Source organism: Syngnathus leptorhynchus, chromosome 8 (assembly GCF_054491065.1).
Source record: "Syngnathus leptorhynchus isolate UIUO chromosome 8, UIUO_Slep, whole genome shotgun sequence".
NCBI lineage: Eukaryota > Metazoa > Chordata > Actinopteri > Syngnathiformes > Syngnathidae > Syngnathus > Syngnathus leptorhynchus.
The window spans coordinates 1,486,222-1,506,614 of record NC_141202.1 but is presented as its reverse complement, the minus strand read 5'-3'; the positions used below and the strand labels follow the sequence as shown (position 1 = coordinate 1,506,614).

Sequence of the window (20,393 nt, the reverse complement as noted above, 5' to 3'; positions counted from 1 at the left end):
CCTGTGTCCGTGTGACGTCACAGATCAACCAGCCAATCAGAAAGTGGGGGGTTGTTTGAGTGTGGCACTTTTCACTTTCATTTAACTTTTGACCATGATTTTTCCCTAATGGAGTGGCCTGTTATTAGGTACACCTAAAAATGGCGGTGTACCTAATGGAGTGTCCTTGTGACGTCACAGGTCCAACAGCCAATCAGAAAGTGGGGGTGAGGGCGGGTGTGGCACTTTTCACTTTCACTTAAACTTTTTCCCTAATGAAGTGATTAGGTACACCTGTGTCCGTGTGACGTCACAGATCAACCAGCCAATCAGAAAGTGGGGGGTTGTTTGGGTGTGGCACTTTTCACTTTCATTTAAATTTTGACCATGATTTTTCCCTAATGAAGTGGCCTGTGATTAGGTACACCTTAAAATGGCGGTGTACCTAATGGAGTGTCCTTGAGACGTCACAGGTCCAACAGCCAATCAGAAAGTGGGGGTGAGGGCGGGTGTGGCACTTTTCACTTTCACTTAAACTTTTTCCCTAATGAAGTGATTAGGTACACCTGTGTCCGTGTGACGTCACAGATCAACCAGCCAATCAGAAAGTGGGGGGTTGTTTGGGTGTGGCACTTTTCACTTTCATTTAAATTTTGACCATGATTTTTCCCTAATGAAGTGGCCTGTGATTAGGTACACCTTAAAATGGCGGTGTACCTAATGGAGTGTCCTTGTGACGTCACAGATCCAACAGCCAATCATAAAGTGGGGGTAAGGGCGGGTGTGGCACTTTTCACTTTCACTTAAACTTTTTCCCTAATGAAGTGATTAGGTACACCTGTGTCCGTGTGACGTCACAGAGGGGGTGAGGGCGGGTGTGGCACTTTTCACTTTTGTTAACTTTTGACCCTGATTTTTCCCTAATGAAGTGGCCTGTTATTAGGTACACCTTAAAATGGCAGCGTACCTAATAGAGTGTCCGAGTGACGTCACAGGTCCAACAGCCAGTCAGAAAGTGGGGGTGAGGGCGGGTGTGGCACTTTTCGCTTTCACTTAAGCTTTGACCATGATTTTTCCCTAATGAAGTGGCTTGTCATTAGGTACACCAGTCAGAAATGCAAACGAGACGTTTCGTTCAGTGTTTTTATTGAGAATTTGAAAGGTTTTGCAATCAGGGAAGTTCTTGTGACGAATCTGCAGTCGCGAAACACAAAACTGCGCAACTCGCCTTACCATGACAGTCGTAACTCGAGACGGGGAGTAAGATAACATGGGAGCAACTTGACATGTAACACCGTCGAGCGAAAGACTACTTCTGGTAACGCCCCCTCATTTGCATAGACTCGAGCTACTATGTTGATTGGCTTCTTAAAGCCACGTGACTTTACACATTTTATCTTGAACGCTTTATCATATGAGATTTAATAAAACTTTTCTAAGATAATCATGTCACCTTTTGGCCAATTTTTGGGGGGCTGCCCAAGCAGTGAATGCTCTGAGGTCCCTGTATCTTGCATCTGTAACGTAATCACTTGCTGTTACACACACCCACAAAGGGACAGTAACTTCCTATCAGGAGCACAGTGTGACGACTGTTGCTGTTCTTTGGACTTGGCCAGTGTATCATCTCTGTAAAGCCAAGCACCCACACTGTATATTTCTGTATGCATACACATGTTTCTTGTTCTTAGAAATACATAACAGATGACGCTTTGTCCTGGGACAAATCATCCGATTAGAGGCATTTGCATCATTTCCATATCATTAAAGAACTTGACCCAATTGTCTGGCCGATGGACTGAGATGCTTTGATGTTTGCAAATTGTTGAAATTAAATCTTGTGTTAAAAATGCTATTTGTTAAGACACATTTGGTCTTCTAGAGCACTCTGGGGTTGAAAAATGTCACAGAACACTCGTAAAGAGGCCAAGTCAGATATGTCTAAAAATACATGCAACATTTTCAGCCTTTTACACGGTCTAAGAAAAGAAAAAAGGCATATCAAGTGCATTTATGGAACTTATTGCTTGCTTATGACTGACACAAAGCTATTTTCTGAACAATATGTTCATTCATGTCCATGTGAATGAATGAATGGCTAACAAAAGGCAGCAAAATTCACCTGTTTATTTCCACCTCAAGCGGCAGCCATTTTGGTTTTACATCTTTTTTTGTTTGACTTGATTTTCTGATGTTTCCAAGTGACCCAAATCTTCAAATGGGAGCGTGCACAGAAAGTAAGACAAGATGTGATGGTTTTGCTCGACAGTGGCATAACATTTAACAAACTTTATTATTCTACTTGTAATTACATTGCTCTAATTAATCATTTTATCTGCAATCGCCAACAATCTCCCACTTTGTGACCCTTTTAGCTTTAGAATTTGTTTTCAATTGCTCAACTGAGTGACGCACAGCCGCTGTCCCCGATATTGAATTATCTATGACTTGGTTACGTTGTTTTGCCTTCTTTTAGTCTTCGAAAGGCAAAATGTTACCAAATTTAAAGTTTGTTGTGTTTTGAAGAAAAACTCTTTTCTTTACAGTATAGCAAGAAGCAGGTGGCGGCAACTGGCACTATATAATAAAAACTTTAAGGTACAGAAAAGTATTTTTACTTTTATTACTGTCCACTAATGGAAAACATTTAAGTTATTTAAAAACACTTTGTAGTCCACACAGTAATCACGGCATTAAATCCGCTTCTGCATATCTATGCTAATTGATCCGATTTCGGATTCTTCACGCTCTACTGACCCAAAGAAAGATTTTTCTATTTCTTCTCGGGGCACTTACATGACGAGCTGCTACTTGGTTGCTCTCCCTCACGTTGGGGGAATAACAAGATGAATACTCATGCTCGCGTGACTACGGCAAACCGCGGGGAAAGAGAGAGGAAGTGTCTCCACCTTGTTTGGTTGCTTCAGGGTGAAGGTAACCTGAGGCACAACGAAAATGAGGATGCTTGGTGAGCAGCAGAGTTTGTTTGCTCGTTGGTCACACGCTACTCGGGAGTGTTTTTGTGCCATCTCAATGTTGGTTCTTGACAAGTTGAAGGTTGAATACAACATGGAGAGCGAATTTGGTAAATACGTTCACACCATGTAATGTTAGCTAACCTGCACTTCCTGCTTTTTCACATTTATTTTAAGGAAGTTATATAACCACAAAGTAAAAGCTTTAGCCAGGACCGGTCGGTCACATGACCTTTTACTGTTGTGCGCTTCCTGCCAGCTTCCCCAGAATGACCCACAGGAACTTATCACTCCGCAAAAACAGAACCATTTCTTTCTTCACTTTTAGACATGTGAATATTCAAAGTCATTGTTTCTATATGAACTCGTAGCCCAAAAAAAAAAGAAATATTTCGAGATTTATTTGACAACACATTATAATGATTAAAAACTATTTTTGAAATTGCACTTGATTTGTACAACAGATGCATATATTCCAAAATGAAGCGGAAATTCTCCAATAAACAAATGAATGTAAAATATACACAAATGCGACTTAAAAAGTCAAAAGTCCTTTTTAACAATCACCTCTAGAACTTTACGACCACTCAGGTCTTTCTCCACGTACGTGCGTTCGTGTTGTTGTCACGATTGTATTTTGATGAACTTGCCCTGCAAGAAAACTCTGGGAACACAAAGTCCTTCTTTTTTGTTGACCGTTTCCCTCTGGACGTACTCGTTGGCCACGCAACAGAAGCCAGCCTCCAAGAAAAGCGCCGCCAAAAAGTCTGGAAACACACGGATGCCAGGCATGTTACGATGAGGCATTTGGGAATGAATGGGAATTTCAGATGCCAATAGAGATGACCATGTCAAGTGCGTGTTAAATGGGGGAGAAACAAACAAAACAAAAGCAGTCCAGGTGACCATTGCTTTTTTTTTTTTTTTTTTTATAAATAATTTGACATTTGAGATTTGTTTTTTTGGCTCCTGATTTATTTTTAGATATTTATTTTCTTATCTATTTTCCCCCCTATATATTTTTTTATTAATATGTATTACATGATTTTTCAGTATTAAAATGTCTCATATTTGGGAATTAATTTATAGTAATCGATTTAGAAATTAACCCGTTCAAAAAATGGTTTTCTCGCTTTTTTGGGTGATAATTATCGGCACACCTTTGGAGAAGAAGTAGGATCTGGTTCCATCCTGTCGCACGTAGAAGTTGTCTGCCAGCTTGCTGCTGGCTTTGAACCGCTGCATGGCGTGATCATGTACGCCGTAATCTCGGAAGAGAACGACGCCTCCGGCTTTCAGCACCTTCAGGGAGAACACTAAAGTACTTATGTTCTCTACGGTATATTGCAGAGTGGTTCGCTGTATTCAAAATGGCATAATGCGCTCGTACCCTGTGGATGTTGCGAACGGCCAGCGCCATCTTGTCAGGATGGATGGCAGAAAGCACAAAGATGAGCGTGGCGGCGTCTACGCTCGCCTCGGAAATATTGTCTCGCAGGTCATCACGAGTGAGGTCGCACTGGAAAACGGCGCAGCGAGCAGGACGGCACAGAGGATTCTTCTGTCGACGAAAACAACAAGGGTGTGTAGACTTTTGATACGGTAAAATCAAGTAAGGGGTATTGGCTCACTTTGACAAAATCAACCGCTCTGGGCGAGAAGTCGCAGGCGTAGACAAAGATGTTGCACTCTTCCTCCAGCAGAGGGAAGATGCAGTTCCCCACGCCGCATCCGGCCTCCAGCAGGACTAACCTCTGCGATTCAGACTGCAATTGATAAAAAAAACATTTCCACATTGAGTAATGTCACTTATATTGTTGCAGAAGATGCTGGACTTCATAGTGCAGGCAAACTGCATAACTCTCACTTGTCTGCACGTCTTGAGCTCCTCGAACTCTCTGCTGGTCCAGTGTCTGTCCTTGAAGAAATTTGTAGTGTTCCTTTTGTAGAACAAGTCCCAGTTCTTCTGCGCTTCTCGCTCCAGTTTCATCTGCTTGAAGGCGGACACTAGACTCTGCTCTCCTCCGGTCTTTTCCTCCTGGCACAAGTCTTTTTGTTGATCACAATGCGTAACGCTATCACCAAGGGGCAAACTTTGATTCTCTGGCGCGGCCATGCTGCATGATTAAAAGCTTCGCATAAACGTGGCAAGGACTCAAGTCAACAAACAAAAACGTGTCTTTTCGGCAGCCGGTTCCATGTCGTCCATCAGTGAACATGATCCGTGTAGAAACTTCCTCTGCAAGTGACAAATAGCATCCACCCATTCTCAATACTGCTTATTCTCAAAACGAGGCCACAAATGTTTTTTTTTTAATTACACAAAAAGTCATTTTTACTTGATAGGTATGTTGTTTCACAAACATTTACGGGAGCTTGCATTGACTAGGGTGTAATGTTATGAAACCTACCAACAGTGTCCGTAGAGAAACGACATCGTATGTTAATGTTTCCGACCGTCAAAAAAGTCCCTACGTATAAAAAAAAAATACATAGAAAACTAAACATACATCATATAGGCTTATAAAACGTGCATATTCATTGTCAAGTTTGATCTGAAACGTTGACGCTCAACAAACAGACGAGGCGCACTCAACGACTGCTTTCTTTTATTTATTTGAATGCGGACGATGAGAACGTGCAGGTTGTCATGGTCCGAGTGGAGGCGTCTAACGGTGACGTCACATCGCACGTCTAAACACGTTGTCACGCTGCAAAAAATAAATAAAAAAAATACTAATAATCTTGTTTTGTCTTTTTACAAATGCACAATTGCATCCACTAGCAGCTGTTTTGTATGTAAAGATCGACAACAAGTTGTGAATAAAAAAAAAAAAATACACTTGGTGATCGGTCGGATAACGTTGTGAGTATGAAGGATTTGATCCATTTTAAAAATACAATACTTAAAAGACATTGTGAGGTGTGATTCGGGAATTCCAAATTGCCTGCATAGTGAGGAAAACAGCAAAAATATCCATCAGGAGACCCGTCAACAAATTAAGATATTCCGTATATTTTATCTGAAAATGGATGGTTTGTCTCGGTCAGAATAACGTGTTAAAATTGTACATGGCTGACCTCTAGCGGACAAAAATGAGAAACATTACAAAAACAATAAATACATCACATTGTATTTTGGTTGGCTATGCATATAAAATACTTGTATTTGACCAACAGAAATAGTAGGCATGGTTGCATACAAAAAGTATTATAAAAAGAAAAATCAATGCAAAAGAAATAACTTCAAATGTGAAGTTTGACAGCTTGGGCTAAATGCGGAAATGACGTATGGTATGTTTTGCTAACAGTTAGCTTTGTTGCTAACCTAGTCGCAGCTGATTAAATGTTGAAAATGACGCTTATTTTACGAGCTTTTGTTCGTTTTTATGTGCGGAATTTGTGATGGACATTTGAACGTTCGGCTCCCGTGACAAGTAGAAAGACAGAAGATGAACGGCAGTACGAACCCGTTGCTGGACAAAGAGGAGCATGTTTTGAAGCTCGGGGAAAGCTTCGAGAAAAGGCCCAAGTCCTCCTTTCACACAATCAGATGTGAGTGAGTCAACTGCCATCAGAAAAATCACCTTTTCTATGCACATTTCAACACATCCATCAAGATGACAACAGAGTCAATCAGATGTCGTGACTGAAAACAGTGGTACAGCTGTTTTTGTGAAACAATTGCATCATATTTTTTGCTACATAGCCATATCCTTACTTTTATACTGCAGAGAAAACTCGAAATATTGATGGTAAAAGACACAATATTCAAAAACAGGTAGAAAAAATACAATAAGACTAAAACGTTTTTGTTACATAGCCATATCCTTAGTTTTAAACTGCAGAGAAAACTCAACAAAATACAGAAATATTCAAAAAGAGGTAGAAAAATACAATAAGACCAAAAATACAAATGAAAAACATACAAGAAATAAATATATACTCAAAGTACTAAAAGTATCAAAGACAAAATGACAAAAATAAATAAAAAAAGACATATTACAATAGTCTTAGATTACTTGAAAACAAATGATATAAATACTCAATTAGCCAAATGACACAGCACAGAATAAAATGGTAATACACCAAACTATCAAATTGGATAAAATACAAAACACGTGAATTGACTTTTGCTTGAACAGACGATTTCAAACCCGCGTCCATCGACACCAGCTGCGAAGGAGAGCTGCACGTGGGCAAAGGAGACGAAGTCACCATCACGCTGCCTCACATTCCGGTACAACTTCTCATACCTGCTTTCTTTGCATTAGCTACAAAAGAGTTTTGTTGTTGTCGGCAGGGCTCCACGCCGCCCATGACAGTCTTTAAAGGCAACAAGCGGCAGTATCAGAAGGACTGCGTGCTCATCATCAATCACGACACGGGCGGCTTTGTCCTGGAGAAACTCAGCAGCAGCATCCAGGTCAAGAAAACCAGGTGAAGTCAATGTATTAAACCTAACATGCCACAAGAGGGCGCCAAAGAAATTTGACCTAAGGGAAAGGAAGATTCACACAAGTCCATTATGGGGCAGCAAAGATGTGAGCTAACATCCTTGGCTTGTTTGCTCAGGGCTGAAGGCAGCAGCAAGATCCAAGCTCGCATCGAGCAGCAGGCGGTGAGGACCAACCAAGCGGGACCTCAGTTCCGGGCCCCCACGAAGCCGGGCGTCACCGCCAAGACGTCGCCCTCCAAGGACGACCCTTCCCCCGAGCCGCAGCTGGACGACATCAAACGAGGTGAGGCGGCCATTCTTTGAAAAAGAATCCTTTATGGTGCTGAGGCATTTTTGGTTTTCCCGCAGAGCTGCGAGCAGAAGTGGACGTGATCGAGCAGATGAGCAGCAGCGGCGGCAGCAGCAGCTCGTCCGGTTCGCCCAACGCCTCGCCCGGCGCGGGCGACAGCAGCGATGGCGGAGGAGGCGGCGCTTGCGAACGTGATGCCAACCGCCCGCCGGGCCCGGTCCCGTCTTCGCCGCCGGGCCGCCTCGCCAACGGGGGAGGCGAGCGGCAGCCGCCCGCCAACCATCAGCTCATCAACACACTCAGTAAGTAGCAAGTGTCCAATGAACCGTGTGACCTTTTGCTGTAAAGATGTCCTTCAAGAATTTCTTTCTTTTTCTGCCTCGTGACGATGACAACAGGAAGTGATCTTCAGCTCAGCGAGTCTGGCAGTGACAGCGACGACGACTAAATCAGCCGGACGGACGCCTCTCCTCACCAACAGTTTCTTTTTTTTCCTTTTTTTTTTTTAATGGGTCAGGTCATAGAGTATTTTTTCAGATGATGCCACATATTTAATTTTATACAAGAGAGAGACTTTATAGATGGAAGATTCTATTTGGAAGAAGGGTTTTATTTTCAATACATTCTTTTTTTTTAGCAACATCTCTAGTTTTAGGCTTTTAATTGAAAACGTTTTGGAAAGGGAATTTATCTCATTTTGTTGAGTGACACTTTGTAGTCAGTCCAAAAATGTTAACCACTGTTCTCTGTTCAAAAAATTGAAGACTTGATTAAATTTGATCTTTTAGTCAAGGAATGTTAAAAAAAGAACATTCAGGAATTTGAAGCATCAAATGTTAAAACGAGTCAGTGAAAAAAATAGTATGGTTATTTGGGGATGTGTTAGAAAATTGAAAAGATATTGAAAGGTTCAACAGGAATTTGACATGTGATGCGGATAAAAAAAAACATCCATCTCTTCTTTATTGGTGCTCATCTTATCATTTGCGTGTTTGTTCTTGACTTCTCACGCTAAAGTATTTTTGGAATTTTTATTTCAGTGTGTCATTTTGTACAAAATGGCAGCTGAGAGAATCCTAGACATATTGGCACTGCACTTGTTTTTGTTGTACTAATGAGTTTGTTGAAATAAAATTGGTGTAAAGTATTTCTGCTGCTGGTTGAAGTTGTGTGTACTAGTACTTGAAGATGAATGATGAGATGTGTTCATTTTCCTTCCAGATGTCTCCACTGAATTTTCGACAGAATAAAAAAAAGTTTGACTTACTTTTGGATGACTTCATTTTCTTCCCACGGGTTCACTGAGCAACGATTCGTCAATCAAGTTACAGATGAATGATTTTTCTTTAAAAAACTGCTGTCATAAATCAAATGAAGCACCAAACACGCACTTAAGAAAACTTTTCCGTCCAAAATGTTCCTCTGAGCGCACCTTTTCCAATCAATTGAGCAGCACATGATGAGAGCAATTCATGTATTGGCCAATCCGCTGTCTGCGAAAATCACGTGACCAAACCCGGAAGACAGTTAACAGGTTGATGTCATTGTATGACGCAAAACTTGTCTAAAATGAAAAATAAAATACATTTCTTTATGGTTTGTGTCTTGGGAGAAAAGTCAAATACATACGTATCCATTTATTTATACAAATACAATCGTTAATAGTCACAAGCCTAAACTGGTCATCTTTGGTGGCTCTGTGGCGACCTCTAGTGGCTATTAATTAGCATTTATTCGACTTCCTGTTCGTGATTTGAATGATGGAGGAAAGACATTGGGCCAGCGTGAAATTGGATAAAAGATTATATTGTGGCTCTTAAATAATGAGGGTTTTTTTTTTTTCATAAACAATTCCCACAAAGACGCTACAGTACTTTTCAACAACACCACACAAGTCACATTTGGGCACACAAAAGTACACACACCACATAAACATAAATAGCTTTTTCTTTGTTTTGTCCCTTTACAGTGAACCCCGAATGCACATAGCGACCATTTTTGGTAAAACATACAGTACAATTTTTTTTTTTTTTACATGACATCAGGCCTTGCACGATTTGACTACACTTAATTTTCCTGATTGATATTTTGTGGATGTGGAACGTATCCCTTGCAATCAAGTGGGGGTTCACTGTAAACCATTTCTTAGCTGCACCCTCCTTACTTGTGCTACCACCTTTGCTATATAAATTAACAATATCAACACGACAATTGTAGAAAAGCTTGTGATAAATCTATTTCGCTTCCAGTACAAAAGCTCCCTCGTCCACTTCGGAGACCATCAGCACGACTCGGAGAGTTCAAAAGTTCCGTGAGGTTCCGAGACGAGAACGTCCTCCCGCAAAAATTCCTCTCCTGAGTGTTTTGTTCAAAAGGGATTCCTTGGACCCTGAGTACCTTTGCCGCATCTCAAATCCCAGATGCTTTTTTTTTTTTTTTTGTGGAGGGACGTGGGGTCACCGTCCGGGGCAGGCTAGCGGTCTGATGCAGCGTCCCTGGAAAAGCACCAAGTTGGCGGGACAGTGGCAACCAGCCACGCACGGCTTGTGGCACGGCCCAATCTCGTTCCAGTTGTCGCAGGTTTTGGTGCAACCCGGCCCGCACGTGTCGTAAACGGCGCCGTGCTTGCATTGCGTGGCTGACACCAAAACAAACCAAACTTGTGTTAAAAACAACAAATGTGGCGGCACGGCATCAGTCGGGTGGCCGTGTCTCACCCATGCAGGAGGCGTCCGGCCTCCAGAGGACGGGGACGCCTTCTCGCTCGCAGGCTCGGCTGTAGGCGATGAATGACTCGCAGTAGCAGTTCTTGTGCACCGGACACTCGCACATGTCCGTCACGCACGACCTAGAAAGGTAAAAGATTCCCATCAGCATCTATATCCATCCCTCTAAAATCGGTGGGAAACAATTGAAAGTCGCATTTTATTCGGGTCGTCACCTGTAGAAGGCGGCAAAGTCGACCACGCGGTGACACTTCTGGAACTCCCACGACTTGATCTTCTGGCACTCGCGGTGGGCGCGGAATTTCACCTTGACGCTGCCGGGACAGAGGAAAGAAGTGGGCCGACGATGCGGCGGCTGGCCACACAGCTCGTTGGCGTCCGGCGCGCGCCACGACTCGGCGAACTCGTCCACGTCGAACTTAAAGTGGCCGTCGCCGCCCATGGTGTCGTCGCGTTTGTGGCCGTTGTAGTTGCCGCACAGGCCGCAGAGGCGCCCCCGCAGGTGGGGGGCGGCCACCACCTCCACGAAGCTATCCCCGTCCCAGGTGATCTCCAGGCCTGGCGACGAGGAAGAAGATTCACATTTGAATGTGCTTCAAAGAGATAGAAACATTGAAAAGTCACCTGCGATGGTGGTGAGCTTGAGGAGGTAGCCGTCCAGGTCGATGTGCACGCCGGGCCCGTGGTAGGGCAGCGCGATACGGGTGCCGTTCCTGCGCACGGTCAGGTGCTGGTGGAGGCCCAGCACCAGGCCTCCCAGACGTACCTCCACCGACTGAGTCCAGGAGAAGGAGCGGGTGCGCCGAGCGTCGTTCTTCACCAACACCTGCGAGGAGGACACGACGACAATCGGGCTGAATTTGCAGTCAATGTGAGAGCCGGAGCCTTTTGAATTGAACCCTATACAAATGATAAACGCAATATTATTTTTGTCCACTTAGGGTCGCCACTCTCACATTAAACAGAAGTATATGTGCCCGTTGACCTTGACCTCAAGGATCAAAGTCGTACCGTAAAGCTGAAGTCGCCGCCGTTGCTGCCGGCAGCAGCGCCGCAGTCCCTGGTCAACACGTACTGACACGTTCCCTGGAAGTTAAAAGTTCTCCCGTCGAAGGTGTTGTAGTGCGGGTCGCCAAACACGGTGCACACGCCCGGTTCTGCCGTGACACAGACATTCATTCCGTTGAGAAGAAGGAGACGCACGGCGGGAGCAAAACGGGACGGGGGAAGTAAACTTACTCACTTTCAGTGCAGACTGGACAGCAGCCCGTCCGGTTCAGAATCTTGTTCTGGAGGGCGGATAAATCAACAAACAGGTGAGCCGAATGCCGATTGGCCGCGGTGAGGCGTCACTCACCGAAGGGCAGCTGGTGATTGGCACACACTGTTTGGCCCGACATTCCACGCTGCCTTTCACGCACGCGCACAGCGTGCAGTTCACCGACGACCACATGTCTCCTTCCTGCGGATGGGCGAGCGCAACACAGATCAGATCCATCCATCCATCCGTCCATCCATCCGTCCATCCATCCATCCATCCATCCATCCATCCATCCATCCATCCATCCATCCATCCATCCATCCATCCATCCATCCATCCATCCATCCATCCATCCATCCATCCGTCCACCCACTCACCCTGTAGATCTTGTTGCGTACTCGGCAGTACTTGACGTCGTCCACCTTCACGTAAGACAAGCAGTCGTCGCAGCAGCGGTCGCCGTGACAAGTGCCCGGACGCGAGCAGCGCCTCCGGCACACCACGGTGGAGTCCTGAACGTAAGCGCGGACGACAAGATCAGAAGGTTTGGACGACGTCGTTCGAAAGAAAAATGGAATTTCACCTTGCAGGTGCACGCGGTGCAGTTGTCGTGCGCAAAAGACGTGGCGTTCTCAAAGACCTCGCTGTGGAACAGACAACTCCCCTGAGACAAATCAAACACCTTCCGCTGACCTGGCGCACCGAGACCACCATCGTTAGAAGGTGACACACACACACACACACCCTCAAAAATGTTTGTCTGTTATTTACCAAGACATTTGGGACAGCATTGCCCCGGAGGGGTGTGGCTGAGGTGGGCGGGGCAAGAAAGCACAGGACACGCCTCCTTGACGCAGAGAGTGCGAGCTCCCTGCAACGACACGATGGAGAATGAAAATTGCCGTGTCCGTTTTGAAGTGGTGCTTTGGCGCCATTCGAGGCATACTCACCGTGCATGTGCACTTGATGCAGGGTTTGCCTTCTGGACTGAACTCCTCCTTCTCTTTGTACAGACGGCCCTCAAAGATGCAACCTGACAAAAGTTGTAAGCACGGCTGCTGATTTGCTTTCGTTGGCTTTGGGGTCAACTGGAAGTTGAACTCACCGGGGCAGGTGGGGCAGCACTTTTTGGGATGGATCTTGGGATTCTTGCAGTGGACTACACACTGCACCTCTGCTTCCGTGATGACGCCCTCCTGTCACAACCAGGATATAAAAATGTGATGTCAAAAGGTTTCTTATTATTTGATATATGAATAATGTGTCCGACCTGACAGCGCCGAGTCACGCAGGGCTTGACGGCGCTGGTCCAGGAAACTGAGCTGTTGTAAGATCTTCCATCCAACACGCAACCTAAGAAGACAACCGTGTGTTTAGATTTCAAATAATCGACGACGGGATGTCAGCCAACGCAATCATTTTGTTGACGTCGAGGACATGGATGCGACATTTCATTTTTTTTAATGGAATAAATACCTCAACTGTTTTCATGACATTTGCAGCCATCACATTCAAAAATGGTCTGTATTGTAAACACACTGGAATTTAACCGAAAATGTGCAATCCTCACAAAAAAAAGGAGATATGGAAGGATTAGGTAGTTCCAAAGAGTAATAAACACACACAAGTGTGGCTTGTCCACTCAGCAATAAATTCCCAGCCTATTCATTTCATGCCGCTTACAGTAAATGGACCGCAATCGATGCTCCACTGCAATGAAAGCTGATCACAAGAATTGATCTACTTTCCTGGGTCTGAAAAGCAAACCAAACACCAAAAAAACAAAAAAGATCCCGAGTCAGCGCCGAGGGGGATCGCGTGGCGTTTGAAAGCCGAGCCTCCCCGAGAGCCTCGGATCAGCTTCATACACTCAAGACTCGCTAATATGACGGACATGACCATGCGACCACTTCCTGCCCGCAGTAATTATTATTTTTTTAATTCCAAAAGATTATTTCCGAGTCAGGTGAAATTTATGCCAAATTCTACGTCCGTTGTAAAGTTAAAAAAATACCAAAGGTCAAAGTCATGTAAATCAGTCCAAAAAAGTTCTTTTCTTAATCGGTGGATTAATCGATGATCAGAATTTTATCGGAAGCAGCATCAGCCTAAAAAAAATCCAGATCAGTCGTGCCCTCGTTTTAATTGTCCCAAGTGATAATAATACAAAAATGGAGCACATATAAACTTTGTTTCAAATCTGATAAAAAAAAAAACCTTTCTTAAATTCTTACCTTTGCACCTCTCGCAGCAGGCGCCGCTTTGTTTGACCACCAGGGCGCAATCTTCGGACACCGGCGGACATTTCTCCTGCTTGCAGTCGGCCTTGCCCTCCTGACCAGCGCAGACGAAAAAAAGATTGCTCAGTCTGATGTTTGTTCTTTTTAAGGTTAAAATGAGATGACACATCAGCCGACATTATTATTATTATTATTATTGCTAGTGGTGAGGTCATCACAATGAATCATTAGCATCTGCACTCACATCATTTTCCAAAACTTCCCTTCACCGCATTTGAAAACAATTTGGAAAATAATAACACGACTCGACCCGTCTGACGGTCAGTACAAGCGAGCGTACAAATAACTTTAATTGTAATGCAGCCTGGTAGTAAACAATGTTCATGGAGGCTCCAGTGCCAAACAAATAGGAAGCTTCTTTCCATTTGGCCCAAAACGCCACATGAGCTCACTTTGCGGTGGCCTGTCACGGTTCAGACTCCGCGGCCGAGACCGATCGTGCATTTCGATCGACAACAACGTATTGTTTTGATTGAGTTTTATTTCATTTTTCATTCAGTTCATTTTTGCAGTAGGTTGCAAATCACCATCCCCAAATCTTCGTAATATCGATTCTATTCTATTAATCGATCTCCAAAACGGTTCTCAATTAATTTGATCACGAATTAGTTGTCAATAAATCGATGAAATGATCTCCTCTATTTCTATGTGGAAAAAAAAAATGTGTCCAAGCTTGAACAAGGTCACGTCCTTGTCTCGCTCCCGTCTTCTGTTAGCACAAAGTGATGTTAGTCCAGATGACCTAACGCACCCCCTCGACCCCCCCGCCCCCGTCAACACTCCACGGGGTCCCTTGTCTATAGGTCAAAGGTGGTGACGGGTCATAACGTCTTCTAAACACTTGACATACCGCGGCACCAAGGCTGCTCTCCTGGATGGCTGTCTGCCGCCGCCCCCCCCCGCCCCATCCACATACATACACACTTGGAGTACATTGAATTACAAACAGGAAGACATAAATGTGTAAATGTCACCGAGCAATGTTCGATGTAATAAGATTACATCTCAACCACCAATCAAATTACAGACAAGTCACATGTCATTGTTCCATTCGGAGAGCACAAAGCGTAAATGTTAATTGTTTTACAGGACATTCAATCTTCTGTGTCTGTGGCAATAGTTAAGCGCTGCCATTCACAATTGCAATAGACCAACAACAGCAGGATGTTAGATTAGATTTACGCTTCCATTCATCCCTCCTTTGGTTTTCTTTGTACGACATTCGTCAGTGTCAAAGCGTGACTTTGTTGTTGGTACAATTTATGTACTCCAGGGGATGCATCAAATACAGTACAGCATCTATTTAGGTCAAGTGTTGCCTTAAGGGACAGTTAGAAAGCCAAGTTTTTCCCATACCACAATTATATTTGGACTAAAAACGACGACATTTCTTTGTTTAGCAAACCCAATTCAGGACACATATCATAAAACAAAAATCATTTTCATAACAGTTCAGTGAAGTACAACTTTAAATTCACCTCAAATACAATAAATTGGTCCGTTGATAGCAGGCAAATAATTATGCGCCACCGAGTTTTCATTGTCCCTCAAAGGCCACCATACACAGGTACCTAAGAGGTTAGCGAATTAACTAGCGAGCTAGCCTGCTAAGCGCACAAATTGAATGACAAATAACAGTGTTGTGCATTTTTACAAGCCTAAATCACACCAGACATCACCACTGACTTGCCATAAAATTACCTGTTGAACTTGACCCAAAAGAGCTGTGGAAGCGATAATGAGCGACTTTATTGCCGCAGAGGGGCGGTGTGACGTAACACGCCAACAAGTGCCGCGATGCATGCTGAGAATGGTAGTATTAGCGAAAACCAAACGAAAATTACCGATATTATGATGAACAGTATTCGATTAATATTATTAACTTAAATGCAGTTTTTCAATTTTGGCATTGGAACATTTTCAACCTAACGCCAGTCATATGGGTTAGTTTTTCTTTTCTACCTCTAGGGGGAGACAATGGCAAATTTTTCTCCCCATCATTTCTTTTTGAACTGCTCTTTTCCATCACTTTGTCCCCCTCCCTCCCCAATCTACTGCTGCCCGTGAACTTTCACCTCCTAAACAAACAGGTCGGGACCCCCCTTAGCAGTGAAAGAGCCACAGTAGCTTCAGGGAAAGGAATTCCCCAAACAGACTTTTTTTTTTTACTTACTTCCGCCGAATCGCCCCTTCCTGTCCAAATGTGTGTGTGAAAAAGAAATAACATGAAGTGAACATAATTGATAGACCAAATATGCTCTTCTCTGGCCTTTAGTGCTGGAACCTATCCCTCTCCATTTCAATGACTCCTTATTAAGAAAAAAAAAATGCTTTAAAAGTACTTGGTAAGAATTCTCCAAATTGCCAACATAAAGATTCCCCCCCCACCTCACTGTTAAGCAAGCAAATTGAATATTGGGAATGGAATATTTTTACATCTGTGCCGTGTACCCCCCCAAAATAATTCCCATAACTCCGTTTGGAAAAGCACTTGACCGTGACGAAGATGTCGAGTGAGACGGACATACAGACGACTCGATGAAGAGGGGCAGCAGATAACGGATCGCCATGGCGACCGCTCTGTCAGTTTTACAATGGCTCCTCTGTGTGTGTGTGTCCCAGACCTTAGTCTGGTCTGTCTAGACCCCCCCCCCCCCCCCTTCCCATATGAGTATATGAGTGACACTGCACCCCCCCGCCCCAACATATCAGACCGCCTGGCGACAGGAGACTCACCGCATGTCTTTGGAGGGAGGGGGCACAAGGGGGCTGACAGATGTGGAAGTACTTGAACACACTCAGGAAACATAGACCCCGTCCCGCCCCCCACCCCTTTTTTTTTTTTAGCAAAGATTGCAACTTTGAAACGAGTGTGTGGTGTGTGTGGATTTTGATGACGTTTATAAAGAGAATGCGAGCCATGCGGATAAAAGTATCGGGACAAGAAAGTAGAGAAAACACTTTTCTGACCTAAAATATTACTTATACTAAATATTGTGATTTTTGTTGCCGTGTCATTGTCAACATGTCTTGATTAGATCATCGGCAAGTAAAGTCCAATCTGCGATTGATCCATCGATATGTGTCCCAACACTTTTGCCCATATCGCGTTTGTGGGTTGCGGAGGCAGCGGGAATTGGGGAGGGGGGGTGAATTGTGGAGTAAAGGTCAGTGATTGGCTGCTGACGAGTGATATCCATTGAGCTGGGCTTTAAACTGATGCCGACCTGATAAGAGCTGTGGGAACAAAGTCGCCAAGTTGGCAGAAATGTTCATTTCCCTCAGTCTGTCCACTTCTGTTCTGTTCATTTTCTATCAGTGTCTTCTTTTCATATTATTTCTCTTTTTGTACAAATGTGTTTTGGTCCAATCCGATTTCACTCTCTGTGTTACCATGCCAATCTAATCTGCCCATGGCCTTTTAGGTCCTTGTAATTTAAACGTAATTTAGGCCCGGGTATCAAACACACAGCGGCTTCTGTCGCCTTCAAAACGCAACGTGGACATCCTGACACATTAGCGTCCCGCTATTGACTTATGATAAAGCTCACATTTGCTCAGTTGTGAAAGGAAGCGACGCAAACACTCAACGGGACAAACGGGAGCTGATAAGGGAGGACTTTGCCGATCAATAATCAGCAGTTACCAGGCAGACACAGGTGATGCACGGGTTGTCGGTGATGTTGGGGATGTGCAGGACCTCGCCTTCGTTCTCACAGCTGGCCTCTGTGCCTGGAAAACACGCCAGACACAAAATGACATTTCCAAACCATTTTTTCCAATACATTCCAGCATGCGAGTCATTTTGTGCATTCCGCTAAATCCGAAGCGCTGACATTTAAAGGCGCGGTGGCAAAGGTAACCTGAAACAGGAACGCAGGAAACGCAAAGCTTTACGGGCGGCGCGAGGCGAGAAAAACTCCTCCGCGCTTCCGACCGCGGTCACGACCTGCGAAACCGCTTCCTGTGTCCCACTATGGCGGCCATGTTGGATGACGTCACACTTGTTTCATTAATGACAGGGAATCCGACCGAGGCTTCCCAGTGCCGTGTCGTCTGCGTTTCGGGGCAGACGACGAACTCGCCGACTCCGCCGCCGCCGCTGTTAAACTTTACGACCTTCGAGCCTAATTAAACTGGCATGACTGAGGGAGGGGGGGGGGGGGGGGGGGTCTCTGGGGACACATCCTTGCTTTGACCAAATAACTCAGTCATTGTTTTGTGTTTGTCTCAGGTAACAAGGGCAAACCTTCCCGTTGAGACTCTTTACTAGCATGTTTACGTATCGTCCGCACTTGCGGGACACTTCATTAGGTACACTAACTCATGCAACCTAGTAGTGGAAAAGGAGCAGTTTTGATTCGTCGTTAAAATAACGTGACATTTGCTCACTGATTCATCATTGCTCACTTTTTTTTTTTTTTAAGTTTGAAAAATTTGATGTTACGTATTGTTTAATTTCCATTCAAAGAGTTATGTCGTTCGTTTCCCTACAATGTTGAGAAAGGTGCATAAAATGTAATTAAAAATACTGCTGCTTTCAATTTTTTTTGTTGGCTTTCTGTTTTCTTCTAGTTTTGGGCCCAATCACAATCACCCAAAAAAAAAATGGTGGATAAGTTCCTTTGTTGTGGTCAGCGAGACAAAAATAACTTTCACAGCGAGGATCCAAATAAACTTTTTAGGCCGCAAATGAACCAGTGAGAGAGTCGGACGTTAGCAGAAGCACCTGCTTGGTACCCTGCCAGCTTAATCGGACCTTTTTAAAACATTGATCTTGTTCTCATTTTTTGTATATCACAAAAAAACTGGTATTTGAACAGGGGTGTGTCGACTTTTCATATCCACTGTATTGAATCAAGTAAATCAATCTACAGAGGGCCCCCTTGATCCCCGATGACCATCTCTCCCCTCCCTCCGCCCCCCATCTGGTGCCGCTTTGGCCTCATTTCCATCTTCCCTCTAAGGAGAACCCGCCAGGAACCGCGACATCGTGTTTAGGATTTAAAAAAAACAGACCCAAAAAAACAACAAGATTTTTTTTCCCCCTGTCCTGTGGAGGTTTGATTTAACGTTTCCAGCTGAGCCAAAAGACGCGGGACATGTTCTGCATCAAACACTTTCATCCTCTCGCTATAATCACACGATGATGATGATGAAGGCCAACTGGAGAAGAAAAAAAGGGAGGAAAAAGAAAAAGAGAAAAAGTGCTTTTTACTCGCCTGCAGTGGCGGAATGTAACCGAGTCCAAATACTTAGCGACTGTACTTGAGTACATTTTCACGGTATCGGCCTATTTCTTTTTCTGACCACGTTTGACTTCAACGTCCGGAAACTAAAAGCCGACGTGTGTACTTTCAACTACCTGGCTGTCTCCTTTTTACCAACTTTGGCAGATGATGAAATGATGTCAAAAAGATGGAAATAAAGAGAGAGCATGAAAAACATGGTTGAACAAAATGAGGACAGTGTTAAAACACACAACTTGTATTTTTAAACAGTATTTGAACCTTTTCAAATATAAATGGAAATATTTGGAAACTTTTTCTTTTATGCTAGTTTGTAGCCTTGAAATTTTACTTATTTTTTTTTGTCTTTATATACACAAGAACAAAGCATTGATTATTTTGCCACCTCTGCCTTTCACTGTAACAAAGTGACGACGAAGATATTCGCGTACTTAAAAAAAAAAAAATAAAGAGTAAATAATAATACGAATAAAATCACATTTTGAGCCTCCTTTTTTTTTTGTTGCGCGTATTGATGTCGTGGCTGCGGGGCAAACGTATGATCGACGCGGACAACGACGACGACGACGAAGAGGAGGGCGCAAAACGCGCACATGCAGATAGATCCAAGTTAAAAGCAGAAGTTTAATTACAAGCTCTAGCGTGAGGCGAGCGTCTTCATCTTCTCATTGCCAAACTAAACCTCGCCAACTTCAACGAGAAACACCGCGCGCAAATACGTGCTGCATGCGCTTTTACGCACGGAGAGCAAATCTGGAATCTCTCACCTGTGATGAGCGCGGCGGCGGGCATCAGAAGCACAAGCAGAAGCAGCAGTAGCGGCAAGCCGGCGAGGTGTCTGCAGGTGGAGCGGCGGCCGGACGTCATCCTCAACAAGCGACGGAACCTCCGAGTGTGCGCTTTTTAAATCCCCAAAATACGAAGCAAAAAAAAAAAAAAGTCGTCCTCAGGGAATTTTGTGCAGAAGCTTTGGAGCCGGGGTGCATGACGCGCTTTTGGAAGCCTGGTGGAGGTGAGCAGAGGATGGTGGACTTTCCTGGTAGAATCCGTCCTGAGCAAGGAAAGCGACAAGTTCCAGGAGAAAATATCAATGTGTTGCGTTCATGGATGCTGGCTGCCGACTGTGCGCTTTCTGAGGACTGCACACACACTCTC

The 20,393-nt window shown here is 44.2% G+C and overlaps 3 protein-coding genes across 10 annotated transcripts; 1 reads left to right on the top strand and 2 right to left on the bottom strand.

Moving 5' to 3' along the window:
• Positions 1-2,290: 2,290 nt before the first annotated feature.
• Positions 2,291-9,123, bottom strand: mettl6 (methyltransferase 6, methylcytidine). Of its 6 annotated transcripts, none has more exons than XM_085919511.1 (8): positions 8,970-9,123; positions 6,425-8,196; positions 5,366-5,665; positions 4,822-5,193; positions 4,586-4,720; positions 4,345-4,515; positions 4,115-4,256; positions 2,305-3,721 (listed from the first exon to the last, which is right to left on the bottom strand). In XM_085919511.1, the coding sequence occupies exons 4-8, from the start codon at positions 5,068-5,070 to the stop codon at positions 3,579-3,581; spliced, it is 840 nt and encodes a 279-aa protein (XP_085775637.1). In that variant the 5' UTR covers positions 5,071-5,193; positions 5,366-5,665; positions 6,425-8,196; positions 8,970-9,123; the 3' UTR covers positions 2,305-3,578. The 6 variants fall into 6 exon arrangements, with proteins under 6 accessions (XP_085775642.1, XP_085775637.1, XP_085775639.1 ...); XM_085919513.1 differs by having other exon boundaries at positions 6,425-6,522; XM_085919512.1 differs by lacking the exon at positions 5,366-5,665.
• Positions 4,516-8,959, top strand: eaf1 (ELL associated factor 1). 3 transcript variants are annotated; one of them, XM_085919510.1, is made up of 7 exons: positions 4,516-4,536; positions 6,396-6,509; positions 7,100-7,194; positions 7,258-7,394; positions 7,530-7,696; positions 7,762-8,004; positions 8,101-8,959. In XM_085919510.1, exons 2-7 carry the CDS (start codon positions 6,407-6,409, stop codon positions 8,148-8,150), a joined length of 795 nt encoding a protein of 264 aa, XP_085775636.1. In that variant the 5' UTR covers positions 4,516-4,536; positions 6,396-6,406; the 3' UTR covers positions 8,151-8,959. The 3 variants fall into 3 exon arrangements, with proteins under 3 accessions (XP_085775636.1, XP_085775635.1, XP_085775633.1); XM_085919509.1 differs by having other exon boundaries at positions 7,100-7,394; XM_085919507.1 differs by lacking the exon at positions 4,516-4,536 and adding an exon at positions 5,684-5,820 and having other exon boundaries at positions 7,100-7,394.
• A 364-nt stretch (positions 9,124-9,487) lies between the features above and the next one.
• bmper (BMP binding endothelial regulator) lies at positions 9,488-20,151 on the bottom strand. Its single transcript, XM_085919505.1, has 16 exons — positions 20,006-20,151; positions 17,636-17,721; positions 13,924-14,023; positions 12,960-13,042; positions 12,795-12,885; positions 12,640-12,722; positions 12,461-12,560; positions 12,273-12,382; positions 12,067-12,201; positions 11,786-11,890; positions 11,672-11,717; positions 11,440-11,585; positions 11,053-11,254; positions 10,644-10,986; positions 10,420-10,550; positions 9,488-10,340 (listed from the first exon to the last, which is right to left on the bottom strand). Exons 1-16 carry the CDS (start codon positions 20,103-20,105, stop codon positions 10,159-10,161), a joined length of 2,043 nt encoding a protein of 680 aa, XP_085775631.1. The 5' UTR covers positions 20,106-20,151; the 3' UTR covers positions 9,488-10,158.
• Positions 20,152-20,393: the final 242 nt, after the last annotated feature.